This window comes from Erithacus rubecula (assembly GCF_903797595.1).
Source record: "Erithacus rubecula genome assembly, chromosome: 3".
NCBI classification, from domain to species: domain Eukaryota; kingdom Metazoa; phylum Chordata; class Aves; order Passeriformes; family Muscicapidae; genus Erithacus; species Erithacus rubecula.
The window spans coordinates 68,527,420-68,552,997 of record NC_136689.1 but is presented as its reverse complement, the minus strand read 5'-3'; the positions used below and the strand labels follow the sequence as shown (position 1 = coordinate 68,552,997).

Genomic DNA, 25,578 nt, shown 5'->3' with positions numbered 1-25,578 from the left:
AATGTACCTTGACAAACAATCCAATAAAATAGGAAGTCATTACCTGATTGATTGTGAGCAACAGCCCAAAACCCAAGGCATCTTGAGCAGGCTACAAGAATGGGCACATGAAAGAGCAACAGAACAGCTTGAACAATTTAATCCTGTGTTCAAAATTCTCTAACCCCACTGATATTTCAGTAAGACAGTGTTTATTTCATTAGGTATGTGAAATAATAAAAATTCATTCTTTTTAAAACAGTTTACTCTTAAATTTTAAAAAGAAAATTAGCAGTAAAGAATCACAGTTTTTCATTGATAAAAGCTGTTTACATTTGCACAACAGCTACAAGAATGCAAATGAGACAAGTCAGCCCCTGGAAAGTCCACAGAGTTGTGCTGTGAAATTAGAAAGGTATTTGAATAGTCTTTGAACTTGTCAACTTACCATGTTTCTGTACAAATAGCATTCAACTTCCTAAAAATTAAGTATCCTTTCAAACTAAGTTTTAGGAGCGTAAATAGCTTCCTGTCAACAAAGTTTTCAATTGTATGATTAGAAAAGAAAACTGATTAATGTTATCTACCCAATTTTGCAGCAGCTTCCTTGGGCATACCCTGCCACCTTTTCTTTACACACCCCACAAAGCAAATCATACTTGCTGAAATGGAACAGAGTTGTGAAGATCAACAGGTGTAATGGTTAAAAACATCTGTTTTCACCAGAATCTTGCACTTGAGTTCTGTGTTTTGCCTACCTTTCAAAAAATTGTCTTCAAAGAACTGGGATGTAACTTTCTGTGGATAATTTATCCCAGCGCCCCAAACAATCAGTGGTGTTAAAGTTTCTGAGGGATGACCAGCTCCATGGGATCCTAAGACACACCAAAAAAAAAAAAACCAAAAAAACAAAACAAAACAAAAAAAAAAAAACAAAAAAAAAAAGAAACTTTAAGACATGTGCTGTAAAACCAAAATCTACATGCAATAAAAACAGGCACACAGGTACTAAGCTCTTGTTATACACATACTAAAAGCCTGTTACAGACCACCTATTCCAGCTTCATAACTTATTTTCATGTCACTAATAATAAAAGCCAAATTCAAGCTTCAAGATGGGAAATCAGTATCAGTTAAGTCAAGCCTATACAGATAGAACCTTTTATATTAAATCCAACCCCCCTCAAATTTAACATGCAGAAACTAAAGCCATGGTATTTTTAAAGCCTCAACATATAGTGGAGTTAGCAGCTCCAGACACATACATGCCCTTATTCTGAGCATCTCAGTAAGACCAGGAATGCTTTCAGTAAATTTCAGTAATATTAGGCACATGCGAAAAAAAAAAAAAAAATCACATAGAACTGACTTCTGAATAAGAATAAGACTTCCACTTCAAAACCAGGAAGCAATATGCATTGCAACTCTCATCCTTCCAACAGTGATAGAAGTTAATTTTTAAGGTTTTAAAGTCTAGTAGCACACTCAAAAATTGATAAAACATCTTCCCTGGGGAAATTGATTCCCTCAATATTAACATATCAGCCACCAAAAGCAGGAAGGTTGAAAACTATGACATCTCAGCAGCAGCTATACTAAAGCCAGAGCCACACAAGCTTGAAAGCAACACTGGTCATTGAACTCCGTGGGTGAGGCACCAGAGCAGTGAGATAAGCCAGCCTCAAAGGGAAGAATTTTGTTACAGAAACCCTATGTGGGTCATTGCATGGTCTATAAGACTATAGATTTTCCTTATATTTGCATAGACACATGCTATTCCCTGTCTATAAATATAGATTTTAATAAATACAAAGGATAGAGAAAGAACACTGTTGTGCAGCCTCAAGGCTATTCTGAATTTCACACCCAATTCTGTCCTTAAAACAATCACTGTGGCACAGCTGAAGTGCCAATTTTGCTTAAACAGCCCAAAGCTTAAGAACATACTGGTCTGGGAATTAGATTTCTGATGTGCCTTGGTGGGCACTCTCTGGGCTCAAAAAACAGCAACAACTGCTCTTCTTTGAATAACTTGGGAAAAGAGCTTGGACACAGCACTTTCTGTACCTTCCAAGGACCCAGGATTATTTCTTATATCAGTTATACTCTTATTACTGTGATAGAAGCAAAGTGATATTTTGGTGAGTTTACATTTTAGCCAAGCCAGCAGCTCCCTCAGCATTTCACTGAGATTCTGCCTCTATGAATACTTTAAGACAGATACAGCTCAGAAAGGCAGCTGTACCCACTCCCTCTCTGTTATAAAGAACCAGGTTTCAGCCTGATCTGAATAACAAGAGAGGAAGAAAAAGAATTCTTTTCAGCTGGGTCAGTTCCAGGTTCCACACCCAGCACTCTCCAAATAGACTTTTTCTGGGCAAAGGGCAAAAAAGGGTGCTATTGTTTATTTGTCTCTTCCACAGTCCAGCACACCACACAGGTACCTGTGCCAGGCTGGTAGCAGGAACAAGAGGTGAGGGTGGGTATGGAATACCCTGCATGGGTGGTCAGCAATCCTATCTGATATCAATTTAAAGCACAATCATGGAATCAGACTGAGAAACCAAGAGACTTCACTGGCTTTTGCCAGCAACAATGTCTTGATCACATGTAATTCAGATCATATTCTTTTCCCTATTAGGTCCCCCTGTCCTTCCAGTGTTTAATTTGTTTTAAAACTGGTGCATATTCCCAACAGCATACAAATTGTATTGGAAGTGGCAGTCAGCTCAACAGTAAATAATAATCAAAATGGACTATTTTGCAAAGGAACAAATGGTAATTAGACTGATTGCATAAATATACAAATATCTCTGACAGAAAAAAATTTGCATTCCTTCAACTGAAAAACTTGAGGATTTCACACACAGAGTACAATGCTGACTGTTGTTTTACCATGACCATGCCTGAAGCAGCCTTGGTTCAATTGTATCATAATTAGTAGATGCAAACTCTCTTCTTTTGCAAGAAGAGAGACTTATCACTTTCACTAACTGCACACAAGGACAGGAGTGTTCTCAAGATTCTTGAGATAAGAGAGAACTGGGGTAAAAGGTCTAAATGAGCTTACCACTGTAAACTTCTCTCAAAGCATTTAGCCATTATGGCCATACTCTTGACAAGTCTCCTCTGTGGGTATCAGCAGGTTTGTCCTTGCCTCAATCTCCTCTATCTACTCTCAGCTCCCTCACCTTTCATCATCACTGTCTCCTCTAGAAAGATCACACAGCAGTCCCATCCCTTCTGCTGTGCTTAAAAGGCCAAAATAAGCAAAAAGATTCTGCACCCCTCACAAAACCTCTCCCTGTTTTCAGTTTTTCCACCAGCTCCTGGACAGATTTCCCACCTTTTCCAGGCATGTTAGAGCACTGAAGTGAGAACTGCATCTCCCAGAGGGCCTGGAACAAAATCAAATATGCTGCTGGAAGGCAAATAACACCATCTTCTCCTGCTTGAGGTGGTTTTCTGCAGCCATCTTTCTATCCCTATTATCAGTTACCAAGGAAGCTAAGCTTGAACTTAATGTCTTTTTTCTGTCTTGACATGGAATGCTGTCACAGCAAATTGCATGGATTTTCATACACAAACAACACCTAGGATACCAAATCAAACCAGGGGTTCCAAAGCTCCACATGGGACAGAGCTCTCTAATCATGTACCAGGTACCCATAAACTCAGCTGACTCAATATTTAAAAAGACTCACCCCAATCTGTCATTCCATGATCAGAAGTTAGAATAAATGCAGTCTTTCCATCATTTCCATAAAAATTGTCAATCAATGAAGCAATTTCTTTCACACCTTCATCAACTTGTTTAATATTCTCCTGGTATTCCCTTGAAAAACAGGAAAAAGATGTTGCATTCAAGGTGGGTCTCACACTTGGAGCAAAGCATAAAGCCGTGCCCTTTGAGTACACACAGCTTTAACCTCAAATGAACACCAAGCTAACAAAAGGCTTCCTAGATGTAAAATCTCTCCTCCTCTGAGTCTTAGTAAGATATTAAATTGTTGCAGCACAGTTTGAAGATTACTGATACAACAGTTTCAAATGGATTTGTATTTCAAATCTCACCTGTCCTTGACTTAAGACTATAATTTTACTACTCACAGCTGCCAGGCAAGTTAAGTAGAAAAGCAAAACTAAGGAATTCTGGAAAACTCCAACAACTTAAATGGTAAGCTGCAAAAATTACATTAAGCTGGTAATGAAACAGCAAAGAAAGATCTCACCAGGCAGTCAGTCTTTTGAGAAGATTCATAGATCAGGACAGACCCTAACTTTCTGGAATAGTGGCTATACAAAAAAGCGTATATTTTTTTAAAAAGTGACTATGATTAACTTTTTCAGACAATTTGTTTCCAATATGTTGCTAAAGTCAAACTTAAAATTCTTTCTTCTGAAAAATAATAATAAATTAGCATTAAACATACAGCAAGTATGAACTTCAGAATGATGTAGGAAATCAGAGAATTTTAAAAGTATGCAGAGATCAAGGGAAAGATGTAAAATCCTGTGAAGCAGGATGTGAAGAAATTAAAACTTCTTAAATAACACTTCAAGATGAATTGGTGCTAAGAACTGCTAATCTAAGCTCTTCTGTTTGTTCAGGTGTAATAAGGAAAGCCAAAACATAATGCCAAATCTGCAGCCATTATTGCTGAGCTTATTGTTGTCTATAAACTCAACAATACCACTTGAGCAGTGGGGCAGCTGAAATCTGTATCCATTTTATGTTTAAAACTGCATTTCCTACACATGTTCTAGATTATGTGTTGGCTGTAACAAAGACAATTGCTAGAAATCAGACAGGAACACAGGAGTATAACCTGACATACTGTATAGAGCAAAAAACAGTCATATCTACAAATGGGACCTTAAAATAACCTCAAAAGGTCAGAATGTAAGTGATCATGGTGACATATGACCCCCCTAAAAAAGTTAATATTTGCATTTAAAACTAATAAGAAAGATGTGTAACATGTCAATTACCTTGAGTTTGGCCGATGAGCATGTCCATTGGTGTCTATGCCTAGCAAATGCAGGAACAGAACCACCTTCTCTTCATTCAGTGCAGAGAACAATGTTTGATTGCTTCTGGAAGAATTAAAGAAGCTCTGTATGGAATAAGCCATTAATACATTAATCCAAATAAAATAGAAGAAGATAAACATCTTAGTAAAACTAAAACACTACTGTTCCCATGTCAAAATACTTGTAGTTACTAGAGTTGAAAAAGTGGAAAAATAATGACTTCTCAATTTACAGCTTGAAGGACAGCTACTATCACTACAGTCTGTCCAATTCTCAAATCTAAGACAACATTTATGTTGAAGTGCTCTTTAATTGTTCAGGGGGGCTTTTTTTGTTGGATTGTTTTTGGTTTTGTAGAAGAGTTTTTTGACTTTCCATAGGCAAAAATATATCATCCCTTCTTTGCCTCCTGTATAAACAAATTGATGCACCACTCCTGGGTGCTACTTATGGCTCTACATTGCTATTGATTTACTGAACTTAAATTGGAAGCAAAGTTCTCAAGTATTCTTGCAGGTTCTGCAGGACTGAAACACCAAGCTACAACTTGTTTGCAGAAACTAAATAAAAACAGAACAAAACATGACATGCTTTGGAAACACATGAACTACAGAACATAGATCTGCCTTGCCCATGTCCTACTTAAGCATCGCTGAGGCAGATGCCAGGGGAGGATTTTCCCCTTGGAATGAATGAGTCTTGACACAGCTATTCTGTGTTAGACCAGCCACGTTACAGCAATGCAAAATGCAGGCAGACAGCTATTCCAGCATCAGCACTTTAGTAACAGCATTGCCCAAGGAAACAAAGTTGGGTAGGGCCTTAGTCCAAAAAGCAGCTAGAGAACTTTTCAGTACACTAATAAAAGTGAGAGTGTCTTTGAACTTCATGTAGAAGTCCAGGGAAAAAGCTGGTAGAGGCAGGGAAGCATTTCTGCCACCAAAGGACAGGGTAGTACAACACACAGCTGTGATAGTGATGGAGCTCTTAAAATCTAAAGTTCATACCTTGTATAAACAAAAGCCACTGTATCCAGAGGAAGACCAAAGTGGCAGCAAGGTTATCACAGAGAGCTATGCCAAGAAACCAGAGCAGTATGCAATTCCACTTTTCTAACTCCCTGAGTACACACAAGCTGCATGGACTAATATTTGCATGCTCTCAGCTTCAGCTCTTGTCCAAACAAAATCATGACCAAAGTCCAGAGATATTTTAAATAAAGATACAAGAACAAAATCCGATTACATTAAATAGCAATATAATTGTTTTTAAGGAGATTTTGATTTCCCACAGAGATCCATCCACCTGCACATATTTGATCACAGACTGAAGAAGCTTTCCAGAGCACACCAGTAATTTGCAGGATACAATAAAACTGTCTCCTTAATTTCAATTAAATAAAAGGAAATCAAAACAAAGCATATCAAAACAGACAAACAGGAAAAACCCCAAAATTAAATCCTAAAATGTAGAGCAATATGAGAAGGCACATGTTTTTCTACCACAGAATAATTAAGCAAAAGAAACCATTCAGAGGAAGGCAAGGCCTGAGCTTTCCTTTCCCACCAGACAAGTCCCCATGATACACCCACTATCCCAGTCCCAGCTACCTCGTAATCCAGAGCAGCACCAGCCAGAAGAGTTTGCCCAAATTCTGGCCCATTACAAACAAGACAAAAGGAAGGTGAGTGCAACCTAAGATGTGACAACTTTTTGCAGCATAAACAGCAATCTTTATCCCATTAAACTCGAAAAAAGGGTTGAAAAAGCTGAGGAGAAGTCCCACTGCTACATACAACCATCTACACTGAGGGTGAAGGAACGTCAATCCTCTGATTAAGCCAGACTGATCAGGAAGCCTGAGAGATGAGACAAGGGGGAACTCACAATTTGAATGTGGAAAATTGCAGTAAGACAAAGACTTTTAAAAATTATTTGGTAAACCATAACTATAGTCAGATACTGGAACAACTGCTGAAAAGGCTTGTCCTTGGAGATGCTCAAAACTTGACTGGGCAAGGCCTGAGCATGTTGCTCTAACTGAACCTCCTTCATGAAGAGAGCTGGACTCCAGACAACTACAGCTTCCTTTCAACCTTCTTTTTAAATGGCTCTGGTAACTTTTGTTTGCTTTTCTGTCAACTAACAACAAAATAACACACTGGGGAACTTTGTGCTCATCTCATCAAGCTGTATATCAGTTGTAACCATTCAAACATCTACAACAAGCTGTGAACTTCATTGCAATCCAAAAACTAATTAAACTACCACAACTAGTAGTAACTAGTACTAGTTATAACTATGCAAAGTCTTGATCTAATCATCTCCCTCCTCAGATGGGAGAAAGCAAAGAAGAAATCAAGACTACTTATAAAGTCTAACAAATGATTTACAGATGTCTGAACAAAACATGGACTTCAAAATGTTAAGCATCTAAGTAATTGAGGATCTTGTGTTCCCTCAAACAGTGTCTTCCATGGAAGCATGATTCTTTAGCAGAGCTGATAAACTGTTGCTGACTGCATGTACTAGAGAGACCAAACAAACTTCTTACTTTCACCAAGTTCCTTAATCTAGGACAGCTTAATTTAATTTGCTGCTTAAAGCCATGCACACTGATTTGTGCTGCTGGGAGAGTTTAAATAGTCATACCAGTTTTCAGATGTGAAACAGAAGTACAGGGCAGGACAAATACACACAACAGGTTTAGATCCATTGAGCATGATCATGCACAAGACACTAACACATTTGAAATAAATCATAAAACCATTGTACTGCTAATCAGAGCAGAGCTATCTGCATTGAAACCCACTGGCACAAATCAGCATCCGGTCACAGAACTGTCTGCAGAGCTTCAAAGTTAAACATAATTCAGTTCTGGACCCCATCCAACACCCTGCACAGAAGGGCAGTCTGAAGGCCTGGGTGGCCTTGCTCCCACAGAAGGGGGACAAAAGAAGAATGGAATACTGTGTTCAAAATGAGAAAAGAATACAGAAAAAAAACCCACAATTTTTGGCCATCTGTATCTGCATGTCCCTTTCAGTGAGAAGACATTAATTGAATATCTTGAGCATATCCTACCCTTTGAGCATAATAAATTGTGGTTAGGCTATTACTGGAACTCATCTTCAAGACTGAGTTCCAGGAATTTTAAACTTTTTATCCTACCAAAAAAAAAAAAAAAAAAGAATTGTCCAAAACTATTTTCCACTAAACATTTTCAAAAATAATAAATGCATCCACAAGACCATTTTTTCCCACCAGTTACTCTAGACTCCCAGCATTTTACTCCTTAGTTTCTTAGCACAACTCAAACTGATTTAGGTAAAGGTTATTTAACTGAGAATCATTGAGCCACATCACAGTGACTCAACTCCATCCCTTCGTTATTTTGCTGTGACTTCTTAAAAAAAACCTCAAACACACCAAAAGAACCTCCAAACAACCCAAAACCCATAACAAAAACCATAGTTCATCAACTCCATGCCCATCTGGAACTCCAAACCAAACTCTAACCCAAGTTATTACTACACATTAATATTGTTGAATTTTCACACTGCTACAGATAAAAAACCCACACAGTCTAGTTAGTGGTGCATTTTCTATCCCAAAAAAGGGTTACGACCACCTTGCATCATGATTGTCCATGACAAGAACTACCAAGTGTCACACATTGTCTTCTACTCATGACTTAAGCACAGATACAAATAAAAAGTAGTTAGAGTTTACCATCTCCTGATGGTAAGTTACTGTTCGTTAGCATTTTTAAAGAGAACAAGCAATTTCAGAGTGCCAGCACTAGCAGCCCAAACATGAGTCAGCCATTCTTCATTTTATCCCCAGTGTTTTTTGGAGCACAGGAAGGCACAAGTGGCCCTCACAATGCTTGGGACCTGTGGACTACAAAGTACAGAGGAAGTACATTTGGTGCTTTTTGCTTCCCAAAGAGGCAGGAATCCAGGGACTATGTTGGCCAATATATGAGTTAAGTAATATATTGTTAAATACTTGAGATAAAACACAAAGGAGGGGAAAAAAAAACCTAGGCAAAGCAGAATTTAGATTCCAGCATACTGTCATTCCTACTTCCATATAATCTCACTAGCACAGCTGAAAGTTGTTTGAGCTATAACAGCAGAGTGACCTTGGTTTCATTAAGTCTCAAGTTTCACACTCCTGAAGCAATTGTTGATGAGTGTTGAAGAGATGATTAATGGAATGTGTGCCTTATGCCAGTCAATCAAGTTCTATCCATTCACAGTATGGAATTTAGATGGGCAAAATAAGTCTTAAAAATAATAGTGCTGGCTCCAAGGAAAAAGTAATGACATATATAATAAACATATCATTATAGCTTGAAAGGATAAATGCCATTAGGTGTTCTGAAGCAAAAGAAAGGTAGTACCACCCTCACATACTTGTACAACTCCAAATGACAGCAGGGTGCAACTTTATGACAACAGCTATTCAAGTATAACTGACAGTCTACTTTGATTTGTATTATTCATATACATTACAACATACAACATGACACAAGTGCACATTCAGGGAGATAATGGCACTTAGAAAAAAAAAACATATTTTCACCTGCAAACTCAGAAAATAATTTCCTTTGAAAATTAGCAAACTATAATGAACTTTTCCACCCTATATCACTGTTTAAAGCAGAACCATCTTTCACTTCCTAAATAGATAATGACTTGGTTTATTGATTTGTTTTTTTCATTTGATTTATGTTATACTAATGCATACAGTGCAGAGATCTCATGAAATAAAGTTTTAAGTCCGAAACTCCATCAGCATTGTTATGAGATCCAGAAAGTATCTCACTTAATTGCTTCAGTACTATAGATATTTATACACCAATGCCCTCTACCAGCATTTTTTAATCCAGAACAAGCGAGGTAAAATAGAATAACAAATACAGGAATCAATGAACAATCAGAAATCATGTGCCCTGGACTATTAACATGTGTGTTAATGTGTGAGTGTCACAGAAAACAGTCATGAACCAGCACTGGTTCAAGTCAGCTGAGCAGAGCATCACATCAACAAATTCTACAGCTCCAGGGCTTAAGCTGCTCCTGTCTCACATCTTGTCCCTCAAACTGTGACTGCTCTGGCAGTCACAGCATAGTGTGAACCACAGCAGAAAATTAGAAGCCAGCTACATCTACCAGGAAAAGACACACTGAACAATTACAGTAAGAGTACAAGCTTGACAAAAAATGTCCAGAATATAGTTTGTTGTGCTTTCATAACAAAGACTTACCATTTCTACCATGCTGCAATACCTGTTGTAAAATCCTTAATTAATTGCATTCAAGATCTTAAATGGTCTATAGTACTTCAAGATGGGTTTCACATTATGGACAAACAAAACAAAGTCAAGAATGTATTTACAGGGTACTTTTATTAGTGTTAGTTTTTTCATTAGCATTGAATGACAAATACTTCCTTTAAGCATATATTATACTTGCCATGAAAGTTGATTCCAGAAATTTTTACTTACCACCCCAAGTGATAGATCTTTCAAAACTCTTACTTTCTAGTTCTATGATTAAATGTTAACATGTTCCATGGTAAAGTTAACATGAAACTGTGCTTTTTATAAACAGGTAGCATAAAAGATTTTTCTGTTTACCTTAACATGATCAAAAACCCATATGTCAAGCTTGGCTGCATCTTCTGCTCCAAAGTCTTCACTTTCTGCTGCATAGCAAAATGTATAAACATGATCTCCAGTAGCACCTGAAAAACAATATAGATGGCAAGATACAAAGTTTTTTGCTTTTCTCATAGTCAAAAATACTTACATGCATAGGAGAAGAAACCTATCAAGAATGATGATCCTGAAAAGTCAACAAAATTCTTATTTTAAACTTTCCCATAATTAATCCTTTTTTGGAAGCCTGGATAAAATTTTACCTAATTAGCTTAGCAGCACCTCAGAGGAATGAGGAATAATGTTATCCAGTATGCTCAGGCAAGGAAATAAAATATGGAAAAGCAGACAGGAGAAAAACAAACCCCACTTTAAGCAAATTAAACAGAATTTGGTTTTGAAACAAAGAATTTCACTGAGAAACTTCTAACGAAGAAAGATACATATTCCTAGTCTCATCTGAACACAAGTTTTGGGGGCAGGATGTTTAAGAAAAATATGCTCATCTTCTGGTAGTTCAACTGAATCATTCAAGACAATATCTTATCCATTAGGTCTGTTCCACAGGAAAACATCATATATCACATACAACAAAGGCATTAGGAGGGTTACTGCATTTCAATTCCGGCTACTAAAGCCCAGTAGACAACTTCAGGGAGACAATATTCAAAGTGTGCATCTTTCAAACAAGCACCCAAAACAGAAAAGCAAGAACTACTGGACTATGTTCAGTCACAAAGTACAACACAAGGGCCACTGATGTGCAAACATCATCTGGACAAGGCGACTCCATTCTCTCTATTCACTGTCAAGGGAGCAAAGAAGGGAGGGAGCAGGGGGAAGACAAAGACTGGCAAGAAATTAAACTTCAGAAGTCCTGAAAAGATTTGAAGCTAGGTAAAGTTTAATTAAATAATTCAGTCAATGGCAGAGCTGTTACAGCTCAGGGGTGCCATTTATATGTGACTATGTCAACTCCCAGAGGGGAAAATGTTCTTCAATCAGCTGATGGCCAGAAAGAATACGATCTGCTGGATGCCACAATTATATAATGCAGTTGTGTAAGCTTCCAGGCTTGTGAATGAACTAACATCCCAGGATAAGGCAGCTGCTTAGCTAAGATTATGTGGAAACCCACACAGAGGGATGCAGGTATTTCAGGCCAGGAAGATGAAAGCTGGCACAGATTTTCTGGTGCAGCTCTCCCCTGTGCCCCTGGAGATGTTACTACTACTTATAACACAGAACATTCACTGCAGCTCTCAGTTTAAAAGAAAAGGAAGAAAATACTGTCAGGCATTAGAAGTGAATGCAGGAGTTCCAACTGGTGGATAAATGAGTTCAAAAGAAGAAATAAGTTCTGTCCATCACTGCCAGTATGACTGATAGTCTAAGAGGATAGAATGCTGTAGTGTTTTTTCACAGTGTCACAGCAAACCTGAGAAGTCCTACACCAAAGAAGCCAAATGACAGCACAGAGTTTGCAAACAAAGGAACACATCTACCACTTACCCATTTCTGCAAAAAGTTGCAAAACATTAATTTAGCTCTATTGTTTGAGGGGGGAGGTAACAGTATGCCAATACTTTAAGTCCGGGAATGAGGAAGCAAAGATGGAATAGAGAAGTAGAAGAATGCCAGGGATGAAAACATCTTTTAGAAGTACAGAGCTCTGCTGGGTCTGATGATGCCATTACACTATGGGAAATAACTGAATATTACAAGATACCACCTATTGCTTTTGCTCTCTTCTCTGCCACTATATCTCCCACTCAGCATCAATATTCAAATATTAGGATCAGGGATGAAGTTACCACACTCCTACAATAAGATCTATATCCCACAGAAAGTGAATATCTCACTCTGCTAGTGGGGTAGGTTGTGTCTCTGACAAGTCTGTCGTGGGTCAGACAAGCAAGAGAATTTGCCAGCAAATTTTGCAGGCACAAAAGAGGGCAAAAAAGAATGAATGCACAAAGACAGTCAGACACTGAGGACAGAGTGTGGCCATCAGAGAGCTGTCATCAAACACAGCCGTGTGAGAGATATGTGAAATCCTGCATTGTTCTGGACAGACAGACCTCTACATTTTCTGTTTTAGTTCCTTATGGTTAAACAATCTTGACATTAGTTTGTCCCAGTTTTTCCCATGATCTTGATGATACTCTTCTTCATAAACAAATTAAAACAGTAGCCTTTGTGGAAGCTTAAAAAAAAGAGAAGGGGAATCTACGAAACCAAGGGCAACCTGGGTGCAACAAATCCATACCTACTTCCCCTCAGAGAAGCAACAGTCTCAGCTGCTTTTTCAGAATGATATTTAATACTCTGCAATATACTCCAACCCAGACCACTGAGAGAATAGTATAGGTCTGGATTTTTCAGGTCAAGCCTCAAATCCTGGCAAATCTAGAAGAAAAAAATCCAAATTTCAAGGAGCACTCTGGAAACAAAATGGGCACTTTCAAACCATTTTAATTTGAGGTCATTTCAAGGGTATCATCTAAAAACATCATAGAAAATAAGGTTAAAATCAGCCCAGTGAATTTATTCATCTTAAGCGAGTTTAACTATTAGAAACAAATGCCTTTTAATCCTGCTCAAGATACTTCAGACATTTTCTCATACTGAAATACTAACCACAAAATCATTAAAACTGCCAAATTTAGATTTCATGTGTCTATTCTGATATTTTAAAAACATCTGCGAACATTTTTTTCTTTGTTATAGAATTCTCAACCATTTTCTTGAAATATATATTTTATTAAAAGAAAAGTACCTAGAAAAAATAGAAAATGAGACTAAACAAAGGATTTTTCCATCCTTCCCAAAAAGTAGCAGGTGTCATATAGTCTTTATGCATCATCCAATGCAAGTGGTGAAACAGCAAAATTTGGAACATATTGGCTTGATAAAATATACACAACAAGAGTCCTGTGACCTCACTAATTTGCAAGTTGAAAAGAAAGGGGCACATAGAGAGAAATTAAGGAATCTCCTCCTTTGCTTTGCTGTAAAAGTGAAGATAAAGAACAAACATTTAATTCCTTTCCCTTCCATATTCTAACACTTGGCCTCTTTGAAAGAAAGGGAACTATCATCTTCTAAAATAAATTAATCTACCATGAGGAATTGTGATTCATCTTCTGACACATCATCTACTTCTCAGATATATGACTACACTTAAACTTTGCCAACTTTGGGAGATTTTCCTCCCCCCTGCAAAAGGCAACTGCATTGTTGCTACCACTCAGAAGAGAGTATTATCCATCTCTTCAGATAGCATCAAAGCTGCTCACAAGTCCTCTGCTTATCATCTTACTCAAACAAAACTAATAGAAGGACAAGGCTCTGGGAAAGAGTTGAATTCCCCAAATATTTTCCCAAGAACATATCCCCAAAAACACAAATAATCTGTGCAAGGGCAACTACCTTTCCCCTCTCCCCAGCCACCATCACATTATTTCCAAACACAAGCTGTAATCTGAGGTCATGGGAAATTACCAGGAGATATTTTTACAGCTCATCATAAATTCACGAGGCTTAAGCAAAGAGCAGAAGAGAGGGGTGTGGGGGGGAATGCCAGGATGTGAGGGGGAAGAGACGAGTTCAGAAAAAGTTCAAGAATCATCTTGAGAAATATGATGTATATTTTCTCTAAACCAATATTACATTCCCTTCCTACCCTGCCTATCCCATTTTTCTCATTTGTCAATATCAATACCCAGAACAGAACAGCAGCACATGCCCTTAGCTTGCCCCCTTTTCACTTGAGTCTGTTTATTCTGAGATTATGTGAAAGGGTGTATATCCACTCATTCTTCCAAGAAAACAACAATATTAAACTTTGAGAACATTTAAACGTTTGGAGTGTTGCTCAGCAATCTCTGCATGCTCAAACACCAACTGTACTGGGCTGACAAGACTTTAAAACACTGCACTCCACAGGCAAAAGAGCTCAGCTCCAGGAATAGTACCAGGAAGTTCTTGCTTGCATACAGTTCCTCCCTTTCTATATTAATGTTCTGAGTAGAAGCAACATAACCCATAATAAGCTACTTCTTCAGCTCTGACACTGAATAAGCATAGCTGCAGTTCTATCTCCCAGCTCACTGGGAGCTGCAGGCTTGAAAAAAAATCACAGCTGCAGGCTTGCAAAACAAGCATTTTAAACCTCAAAGGAAAAAAACCTATGTCCTTATAACTAAAGGTGTGTTCCTTTAGTATACTGACAGAACTAGCCTATTTAAATGAATGAGTAATAAACAGTGATATCTTCATCAAAAGCTTGCTCCTTTTCCTCCACCCCACCTTCATTTGACAAACTAGAAATCAAGTATTCAGAAATACACAAACTGAATATACTTTTTTCACCTTTTTCTCTAACTCAGAAAATGCTAAGTGGCTATATATTACTACCTGATAACTATGTGCTAAAGAAAAATAAAATTAAGTCTTACCTTTTGCAAACATTGGCAAAATATCTGGGCTTCCCCAGCTCCAGGTATATTTGCTTTCATTGAAAACAGAGTCAAATTCCACTGGATTCTCCTTCCATCCTGTTAAACAAACACACCTGCATTTAAATGGCATTGTCAGATCTCATTGACTGCTAAAATTGCTACTCCATGCAAAATGTTAGGGGTTTTTTTAATAAGTTTCCCTTATATTATTTCACAATGAATTCCAATTTATGCATCTTGATTTTAATTCAATTTAAACATCTATTATAATTACTTCCCCTTTTATTAAGAAGTGAGCTGAAAACCTAGGCCAATCTCATTATGCAGGGTTTCAAACAGCTTTACCTTCAAACAGGTTTACCTTATAAACAGCTAACATTTCCCTGAATTCTCCACCTCCTATTGCCTGAACCCAGTTTTCAGCAGTTCATGCAATAAGATTACTCACTTATCTATTTCCAGAAGTCATGTTGCAGTTCCTTACAATAAAATCTTCAAGATTTCCTGTTTGCATGAAAAGGCACTTGACAGAAATATGGCAATGCTCTTAACTAGATATCCCTGCCAATCCTGCATTTTTAGTGATTGGCAGAAGGAAGAACATTTTTATTAGGAACACAGACAAGACCAAGTAACTCCTCTCACCTCCCTTGTCCAAAAATCAGGACACATGACTAGTGTTCAGGCCTGGGAGAAGGCAGAGTAGCACACAAAAGACCAAGTCAGTAATGCAAAGGGTTGTTCAGATAAGTAAGCCCCAAACACTCAGTAACAGCTCTGGACAAAACATGGGCCTGAGGCTTTTACTTTATTTTGCTCCTGATTATCCAACTCAAGCTAGCAATGGTTCAGCTGAGACACTGCAGTTCATTTGTTGTCTGCAACATTTACTTAGCCATATCCTAGTGCATCCCAAATGATAATTGAAGATTCTGCCACATGAAGAGGTGAGGCCTTAAGGTAGTTCTGCTTTTAGGTGCAGGCTGCTAAATAGAACCATATGAAAAATATTAATTTATGTAAGCTATTTTCCTAGCTGTCAATATTTGGAGTGGGAAATCCATCCAAAATTACTATTTTTCATATCATCTTGGCACACAAACTACAATAGCATTTATCAATAATCATCCAGAAACCTACCACATCACTGAAACAACTGTACTTTGGAGGACAACATTCAAAGCTTTAGGATCAGCCTACCTTTAGCAACTGCACTGACATCTTCATAAAATCCAGCAATAAGTGCAACGTGCCCTGGCCTGGATTCTGTTGGGACCCTGGTGTGAGAGATTCCCCAGCTGCCATTATTCTCTAGAATACTCCTGAGAAAAGGATTCAAGGCAGTTAACATTCATAACTTGTCAAAGTACAACAAATTGCAGATAAAAAGAGTGACAGGTAGATTTGAGGCAGAAAATGCAAAAAAAAGCCCCAAACCTAGACTAAAACAAATTTCTCTTACCACATGCTGTGCAGTAAAACAAGCAGAACATTAACCTGCAAGTAGTCCTATATTACAGCACCACACAGAGAACATTACTATTGTGGCCCATCAGCACTGCAAACAGATGACTTCAGCTGGTGTTCTAATACACTTTAATTTAATGTACTATTTTTTCTGCTGCTTTCCTCTCTAGCTTTTTTTCCCCTCAATGGATTATTTCTCCCTGGTGTTACTCTTTTGTTCTTTCCATTTAGCCTGAAAGTGTCTAGTTCAATCTTATCTTACTCTTTAAATACACTCAATTATAATTAGCTCTTGTGACCATGTCTGCCTTTATCCATGCTGAATCTTGGAAAAACCACCAAGAGAATTTCAACCTCACATAAACCTAAGGTGCAGATAATCTTGGCAAGAAGAAGAAAATTCAAGTAAACCTTGTATCTTTTGCAATTACACTGAAGTGAAGAATACATTCTCACCACATACACAGCAACACATCAAGTGTCTAGGGTTTATGCATATACAGTAAATAGTTACAACAGATAAACAGCAAAGAAAGCAGAGGACAAAGCCCAAGCATAAGAAACAGCCTCAAACTATTCTCATCTGGTGAAGATCTGAACAGCTGGAGCCTGTCAGGAAGCAAGAGTTGAGTGTTACCATATGCTGTTTTCTTGTCTCCATCTTCTGGAAGAACAGAAAGATTCACTGCTCATTGTCAGAGCAAGGGAAGTAGGAAAACAAAATGCAACAGGACATAACTTATACTGATTTTTAGGAAAAAACAGCAGAATCTTCTCAACAAACACAAAGTAGTTTTTAACAGTCAAGTTACCAGGAAATTAAAATTTTGTTCATGATATAAGCTATTAAGTGTTTTAGTCCAAATAAATGCTAAGTTCATGCCTTTAAAAACCCTAAAATTTTAGGTTCTACTCTAAGCTTGCAGCATTCACCATGTTTTTTTAAACTCAGCTTAGACCTCACATCCTCAGATTTACTTGAAACCTCACAGAACTACTTGAAATAGCCCAAATACTACAGTGAGGAATATAAAAGTATCTAGAGACATAGCACTCTAATACCTTATTCCTACTCTCAGCTAGGAGATAACGCAAGTTGTGCTGAAAAAAAGTGATTAGAAAAAAGGATTCATGTATTAGTCAAAGTGGTTTCTTATTTTTCTCACTACAGCCTGATTAGGATGTATTGCACTAAAATTCATGAAAGATTTAAAACAAAAATAAAACACTTGCAGCTCTCCTCAGACTTCATTAGAAAAACAGGTAGAAAATTGATTTAATTGAAATTTGATTTCTATTGAATTGGAAAGTAATTCTTTACCTTTGTTTGTCAACAATAGGATGACTTCAGGATCTGAAGTCAACAATAACACATACCAGGCAGAAAAAAAGGACATATAAATTTGTCATTTATCTTCTCAAAATTCTTTTAGATACTTTAAATTAATTCAATGCCTTTTACTCAAAAGAATCACTGAAAAAAATTAATCGCAGTAGAAACATGAACTACTCATAATAACAATGGTAAGTATTAATATGATACAGTAATATGGCTGAAACATGACAGGCAAGGAAGAAAACCTCTTCCCTGAAATCACCATTGCAGTAATTCAGATCACTTACTGGCCCCCACAGCTATGAGAACACTACTGAAAAAACAGATTTTTCAAGAATATTGTGGAAGACTAGGTACTTGGCATACATGCATTATCCAACAAGGTGTTTCAAGCCTAATGGATACTTATTTTTAATTCCACATACCCACTAAAACTTTGCTTCTTTTAATAGCACATTGCTACAAGAATGGCTCTTGCTCATTTAAAGACAATCTTTCCTCATTAACAATGCAGCAGTTTGCAAGCTACTCCACCTGGATAAGACTAATAACCTGGCTATTATATTGCCCACTACTGTAATGTCACTGTTGAGACAGATAGGGTTGGTATCACCAGCAGCCTTTTAACTGACATTCCCACCAGTTCTTTATTCACAAACTCCACATGCCTTCTTTTACAGAGCTTCCTCTCTTGTAACTCTGATTCCTTCCTTCATAGACCCCTCTCTGATAACTAACTCCTTCTCTTATTGGCAGCTTCACAGAGCACTGATTCCTTGGCATACAGGCAGTTCTATACAGCTCTGACTCCTTCCTTCATTCTGCATGGCCGGCTAACCCTGTCTGTCCCTCACACAACATCTTCTCACCTTACCTGTCCTTTACCTCCTCACAGCACAGCCAGCAGCCTCCTGCTCTTACTCCAGCAGATTCTGGGTCCCAAGCTCCATCTGCAAGTGCCTGTAACTATGAGCAGCTACCCCACTCCTTTATATCCCCAAAATGATGGGCCAGACACAGGTGTTCCCACTCCTTGGTAATCAGCACAGCTGCAAGTCATCGGGGAGGATTCCCTCCAGCACTATCCTTTCAGCCTAGCTCTCTACACTATAAAGTGGTTAAGGGACTGAACACTTGTAACTTAGGAATGAATATGTAAAAAAGTAATCTTTATATTAAATACATATTATTGAATTACTGTATTATTGAAAAAGGAATTATTGAAAAAGGAATGTTCAGACAGCAGTAACTTGGCAGAATAAAAAAGGAAACACTTTCAGAAACTAACACATGATCTTGTCAACCTGTTCATATAGTTAATTTATAGAAGTTATGTAGCTCAAAAGTTCAGGGACAAAACACTGAACCTGTTGCTTGAAAATTGTGGCAGCTCGTGTAATAGATCTGAAAACATGCTCTGGGCTGTCTGATCCTCCACATTTCACAAGGCACAGCATGCTGCATGTTTTTTTGTTTTCATCATCTGTCACGTATACATGCTCACACATATATGTGCTTTTATGCAGAATGAGAGAGGAGAGAAATACAGATGGCACTCTACACATCCACTGACAATTTCTTGCACTCAGCCACCTACCAGCATCTTTGCTTATTACAAGGCAGTTCTTCCTCTACATCTACCCATGTACTTGCAGCACCAGTGACAATGCTTTACTTCTACAGATTTTGAAATAGAAAGCTCCTGACTCCACAAACAAGATAAAGCAGAGAAAGCAAAAGTATCAATTTTCCAGCAGCAGACAAGCTAATGCATGGTTTAACTTTTCTCTAGATAGGCATGATAATGCTGAGTAACTGAAACCTAAAAACTCAAATCACTTAGTCTAAAATATATGGATTATAACTTTCTCCTGGCCACTACTCACCCCTGCTCCTCGTGATGGGGCCATTACAGCATTCACACCTTGATGGTGTTGGTTGGTGTGGCGAAAGACCAACAAGTTTCACTGCTAAGAAAATAAACTGCTCTGGAGTAAAGTGTGAAGTCCACTGCCAGAAAGGACATAACAAACTCACACTGATGTGGGAAACACTTGCCAGTGGCAGACAGCACCTTATAAAAACAGTACCAGCAACAGAAGCAGGTACAAGTAAGCCCATACACGCTGGCAAGCACTGTAGCAAGGACTCCTCACATTTCTGTGCTACTTTTGCAGCAGTTGACTGCAAAAGCCCTAAGAGCTTCAGATGACTGATTATTTGAGTTTGCTCTGATAGTCAAGCCATGTCAATTCTATCATCACAGAAAAGTAGTCTTGTTTAATACAGCCTTTTTTTCAGTCTAGGAAATTAATTGGTTTATGCTTAAATAATTATCTTGATATATGGAGAGAGGGAAAGTTAATGTAAATTAGTTCTAAGCATACAAGGATATGAGTTTTAACACTTTTTCAGCAGGATTACTTTTTCACAGCCTTAAACTAAATAATTCCTTTAAGCAATTAGACACACATTGTAGACAGCACAAGGGAAGTAGCAGGGTCATGAATGCAGGAAGGGTGGAATGAAGAGGAAGTGGCAGCCTACTGTTAGATCCATTCAGGACATCTTTTTTAATCACTCCTTTAGAAGTTTAGTCACCAGCTTAGAATTAGAAGACAAGCACGTTAATGTACTACTACTCTTAAACTGAGCATCCAGGAAGCAGTTTAAATTACCGACTGCCAGGCTTCAGAATTGACACCATGCTGATGTGAATGGAGAAAGTTCACTCCCCTCTCAGTTACTGGCTATCTGTAGAGTTCAGGGAACAATATGGACCCAATTTACACTGTCCTAGTTTTAACAGCTTTCCTGACCAGGGACACCAACCCAAACTCACACATTTCTGCACAGCGTAACTCTGCTAACTCATTACTTCCAAGGCAGAAGGAAGACAATACTCAAGCCACCACAACTGTTGCTGTTCTCCTCCCAACCCGGTGTAGAGCAGCAGGCAGAAGCAGGACCTGTCGGCTCAGCAGTCCTGCCCTTACCGCAGGTAGGGTGCCCGGGGCGCGCCGCCGCTGTCCAGCGCGTACAGAGAGTCCGCCCGCAGACCGTCCGCAACAAAGAGCGCCAGGCGCCTGGCCGGAGGCGGCAGCGGGGTCTGCTGAGGAGTCATGCCATGCACCAGGGGAGAGCTGAAGTAGATGTCGAAAATGGAGACCAGGAACACACAGTGCACAAGGAGCCCCGCAAGGATGAAGACTGGTATATCCATGGCAGCGGCCGGCTGGCACAGGCACAGTACAACACTGAGAGGGAGCGAGAAAAACAGAGTTAGGCAGATGAGACTCATCTGAATCAATACTCATTTCATTTGTTATGGAATGGGAGCAATAATCACAGACATCCCTAGAATCCATAATCAGTTCCTGTTTTCAACATGCTTTTTTTTCCCATAAGTCCTGGTCAGAGTCACTGCATGACTAATTCAGACTTTCATATAACCACTATGTCTCAGCAACTCATCTCTGGTGTTTAGGGGTTTATTAGATGGCTTCAAAAGACCACTGAATCAAGCCAGTTTGTTTTGTGAACTACATCTGTGACAGAAGATTCAGACAATGCAATGTCTCTGTGAACATACTACCCTCTACTGGCTGGTTGCACAACAGAGTTGAAGTCTGTTCAGGCATATGCAAGCCAGACAACTAAGAGAAAACTATCCTATAATAAAAATCCATCAAAACAATTTTTTCCCTCCAAATTTGCCATAAAATCTGACCTTATTATATTCTGCCTAGAAATTCAAACTTTCTTTTAAAAAAACAAAGATGCTGTGCTGAGCATGGAATGCTATTCCTCTTCTAAAACAAGTGGCAAAAGCACAATAGCTAAAGAATTATGTTTCAGGAATTGTTACATTCCCTTTTTGATTATTTTTTTCCTTCCCTGTCATCCTCTGATGTCAGGTTAGATATACAAATATGCTTAATAACAGGTACACTGTAAACTGCCTGTGTTTGCCAAGCATGCTGTGGAGTTGGTGTGATGCCTCCTGGAGGTAAATATGAATATTGGCTGAAGTAAGTGTGTGACCTGAGCCTGAATGAGGCTCAGTTCTGACAAAGGACTATTAGTGCTGTCCAAGATACTTAGTTATTTAAATATTAGCTAATTATCCACCTTAGCCAAATATCACCTCTATTCACCAATTAAGAAACAGATGTCTTAACAATCTGGAAGGTTCAGACTATCTATGTAAATACACACCTCTCTCTAAAAGAAACAGTTTGTTTAAGAATCAAGGTAGTGCTTCTAAATGACAATATATATATTAAGTTTACCGTGTTACTTTCACAATTCCAGTAGCTGAAGGACACAGGCAAATGTGGTAAATCTACTCCTACCAAATAAGTATAAAAGGCTTCACTACCACGTAACCTTAATTCCGATCAAAACTCAGAAAGATGTTTTTTTAAAATAAAAAAACTTAAAGAGCCAGGGAAAAAAAAAATTGAAAGACAATACATAGTATTACTAACCTGAAGAAAATTCAGATCTGCATGCAACTTAAACATAACTTCCAATTCCACCCATTTTTCTTACTGAAATATGGATGCAACAACTCTAACTCTAGTCTGAAACATTACTATAGCAATTTCTCATTTGAGATATTTGGAGAGAAAACTACATAAAAAATTGAGATAACAAAATACAATATTTCAGAGAGGCATGTAGTAGCCACATTTAAATGAACAAAACCTTTTTGTTAATGGGGAAGTTACAAGATTTTATGTCTACAAGTGAGACTCCAAGACATTTGGAATATCTGTAAATATATGTTTATTTATATTTTATTTTTATTTACTTATTTTTATTTTTAAGTATTCAGAGTTTCTGCATTAATTTAAATATATGAAATCACAATCACAGAAATACCACTAAGTTCAGTGTCAGAGCTCATTTTATTCAATCAATTTTATTTTTCCACAGGGCTTTTCTTTTTGATGCAGTCGTGCTTGATAAGAGAATATGAACTACTCATGCCTCAAACTGATGAGACTAAACACCCTACTAAACAAAGCAGTGACTTCTATCAGATACTTGTTGCATGCTCCCAGTGCTACCATTCTATAGCTTAACATATTCTGTGCTCTTCTAATTGAAGAATTAGCAACCTAATCAGTTTTCTGCTTTACCTAATTCTCTTTGCTTTAAACTCCCTAGGTATCATTCTTTGCTCACAGAGAAAAGAGTTCAATCAACACAGTTCAAATTTAATGCTTACACTATAGTATCTATAGAATTAGTGAAAAAAGAAAAAAAAGATAAGGATATTTTGTTTTTCAACCACAGTTGGACTATATTACATTAAACCACTTTTCTGGGGCCAGTAATCCTACTGCTCAACACCATCCCATGGTTTCCAGACAGGCAGCTCCCAAAGCACCTGCTCCTACCATATCTCTCACAGACACTTCTTCTGCCTCTACCTTAGCTTGAACACAGGGCTTTGTGTGTCATCACTGTGACACAATGTTGTGAAAAATATTCTGTCCTCAAGCTTACAAATACTTCCCCACAGGTACAGAGGCTCTGGAAAGCTCCTAATTGCACTCAGCTGAATGCAAATTTCTCTATAGAGCCTGGCGCTCAACTGTTCAAAACAGCTCTAAAGGTGTGGGAACAACAGGGTTAATGATTTCTGTAACAATTTCTTCCTCACAAGGAAAAAATAACCAGGACAAAAGGAAAAACTGGACTAAGCACTAGCTTGTAGGAAAAACCAAAAGGCACAGCCTGTCAAGAGAAGAAAAATAGAAATGTATTAAGCATACACACTTTTGAGGATGAGGAGCCATATCTAAGTATTTACAAATAGTGCCAAAACATCTCTGCCCTCAGGTGCCTGGCCATCCAAAATATGTATAAACAAACTGTCACTTGAAAAATACATCTTATATCTTTCTGTCAAGAAAACTTGAGCCAAGGATATCCCAATATTTTGTGTTCTGTGAGATTTTCTCAGGCAATCCCTTAGTGCAGTACCTTCCACAGTCGTTACTTTCACAGAGCAAAACAAGCTTTGTTCACATCCTGACTGCATTACTCTACTCTGTTAAGTCATTGCCTATCCCACCAAGAGGAAAGACACTCTGAGTCTTGTAGATAAGAGAAACATGTTGCAACCTACTTGCCATGTGTCATTTCTTACTGCCCACCCAAACATAGAATTTGTTACAACAGAATCCTGGAATCCGAATACAGCTCAGACAGCCAAATCACCTCCTCTAGAGACTCAGCCCAACTAGTAAGCTATGTATCAGACTCCAATTTATTCCTTCCTTTCACACTTTTCCCCTTCTATCACCATCTCCTAAACTATACAGAGGCAATAATGATCTGTCCAACTCCCAGTCTATCAGACCTTAAACTACTCCAATGAGAGTAGAGAGATCCTTAACAGGAAGGTACTAAAGATCCATGAAGCTACTCACTGTTAAATGCAAGTTGTTCACATGAAGGGAGCAAGTAGAAAATGAGCAGTGCCAAGGTGGTGCAGGGGGCTCCAGGAGACTTCAGAGCTTCTCACTTTGTTGGATGTTGTACACGAGCAGAAAAGAGAGTGAGAAGATGCAGGATCAATCTGAGACAGCAAGGAAGAACAAGCAGCCACTTTCCCTAAAGTCTGGGAGATTAAAGAAAGAAAAGCTGCAAGGAGCTTCTGACTGTAATTAATTACTTTTCCATAATAAAGTGATACATGCAGATTAGAGAAGGGTTTTTTGGTGGTTCTCTCCCCTCAGTCTGCATTCTCAGGGAGCTCCCAGCTGGTGGCAAACAATCTAAAGAGACCCTTTCTTTCTTTGTACTCACACCCATCAAAACAATACCAAAAACTCCTGCTATTAGCCACAACTTTCTCACCAGCAGCCACATGAGTGCAAAGACCAAAACACTCAGACTGTGATGGTGGCAGGGGAGAAAGACACCTGCAATGAGCCACCCAAGCCCAAACCTTCTCACATTAACTTTTCCCTCTTTTCAAGCTAGTCTGTAATTTTTTCACTGGTTTTCTTCAAACCTTCTTTTTGATGTAATAGCAACTACATCCACAGCACCAGGCTGGATCAGGTCTCTCAAAAATTAGCAGGAAAGCTGACATAATTAAATGCAGCATTCATCTTCCCCAAGTAATCTACGTCTAAGTTGAATTGCCTCTGAAGTTATAATCTCTCAGTATTATTTTTAAGGCAAAGAAAATCATACTTGTAGTGCAACACAATACAGTTCTTCATACAAAACGTAACATTTCCTTTTTATATTTTTCTATATCCATATACACAATAAAACATGCAAAAATACTGCATGGAATATGCCCCATTGGCAGGAGTATTTTCTTAAGGACAATGAAGTGTTAAAACAAGGTCTTCAAGGTACATTAGCAATTTCTTTTAGAGAGACCATGGTTCACTAATACTGTCAAGTCTGTGATTAAGATGAAGAAAATCCATTGGAAATGCATTTTCAACAAGCATCAATGGCCTTGGTAAGTATCTGTTATGGAAAAAAGAAATAGACAAGAATGTCTGCTGTGCTTCTGGCTGACTAATATTTTTCAACTAAACAGTGTTGTGTATTTTGTAATTTAACTGTCAAACCCGTGAGTATACAATTTGTCC

The 25,578-nt window shown here is 38.2% G+C and overlaps 1 protein-coding gene across 4 annotated transcripts in view; it reads right to left on the bottom strand.

Annotated features, from left to right (window-relative positions):
* The window catches only part of PIGN (phosphatidylinositol glycan anchor biosynthesis class N), a 95,734-nt gene that overhangs the window by 62,236 nt on the left and 7,920 nt on the right, over positions 1-25,578 (bottom strand). For 2 of the 4 annotated variants that reach the window (XM_079301637.1, XM_079301638.1), the window contains exons 2-8: positions 20,944-21,204; positions 16,345-16,466; positions 15,142-15,240; positions 10,661-10,767; positions 4,972-5,096; positions 3,684-3,814; positions 738-854 (exon numbers count right to left, since the gene is read on the bottom strand). In XM_079301637.1, coding sequence (XP_079157763.1) covers positions 738-854; positions 3,684-3,814; positions 4,972-5,096; positions 10,661-10,767; positions 15,142-15,240; positions 16,345-16,466; positions 20,944-21,170 — 928 coding nt within the window. In that variant the 5' untranslated portion in view covers positions 21,171-21,204. Of the gene's footprint in view, positions 1-737; positions 855-3,683; positions 3,815-4,971; positions 5,097-10,660; positions 10,768-15,141; positions 15,241-16,344; positions 16,467-20,943; positions 21,205-24,389; positions 24,669-25,578 lie in introns of those variants that run through there. The other 2 variants (XM_079301639.1, XM_079301640.1) reach the window with 2 other exon arrangements.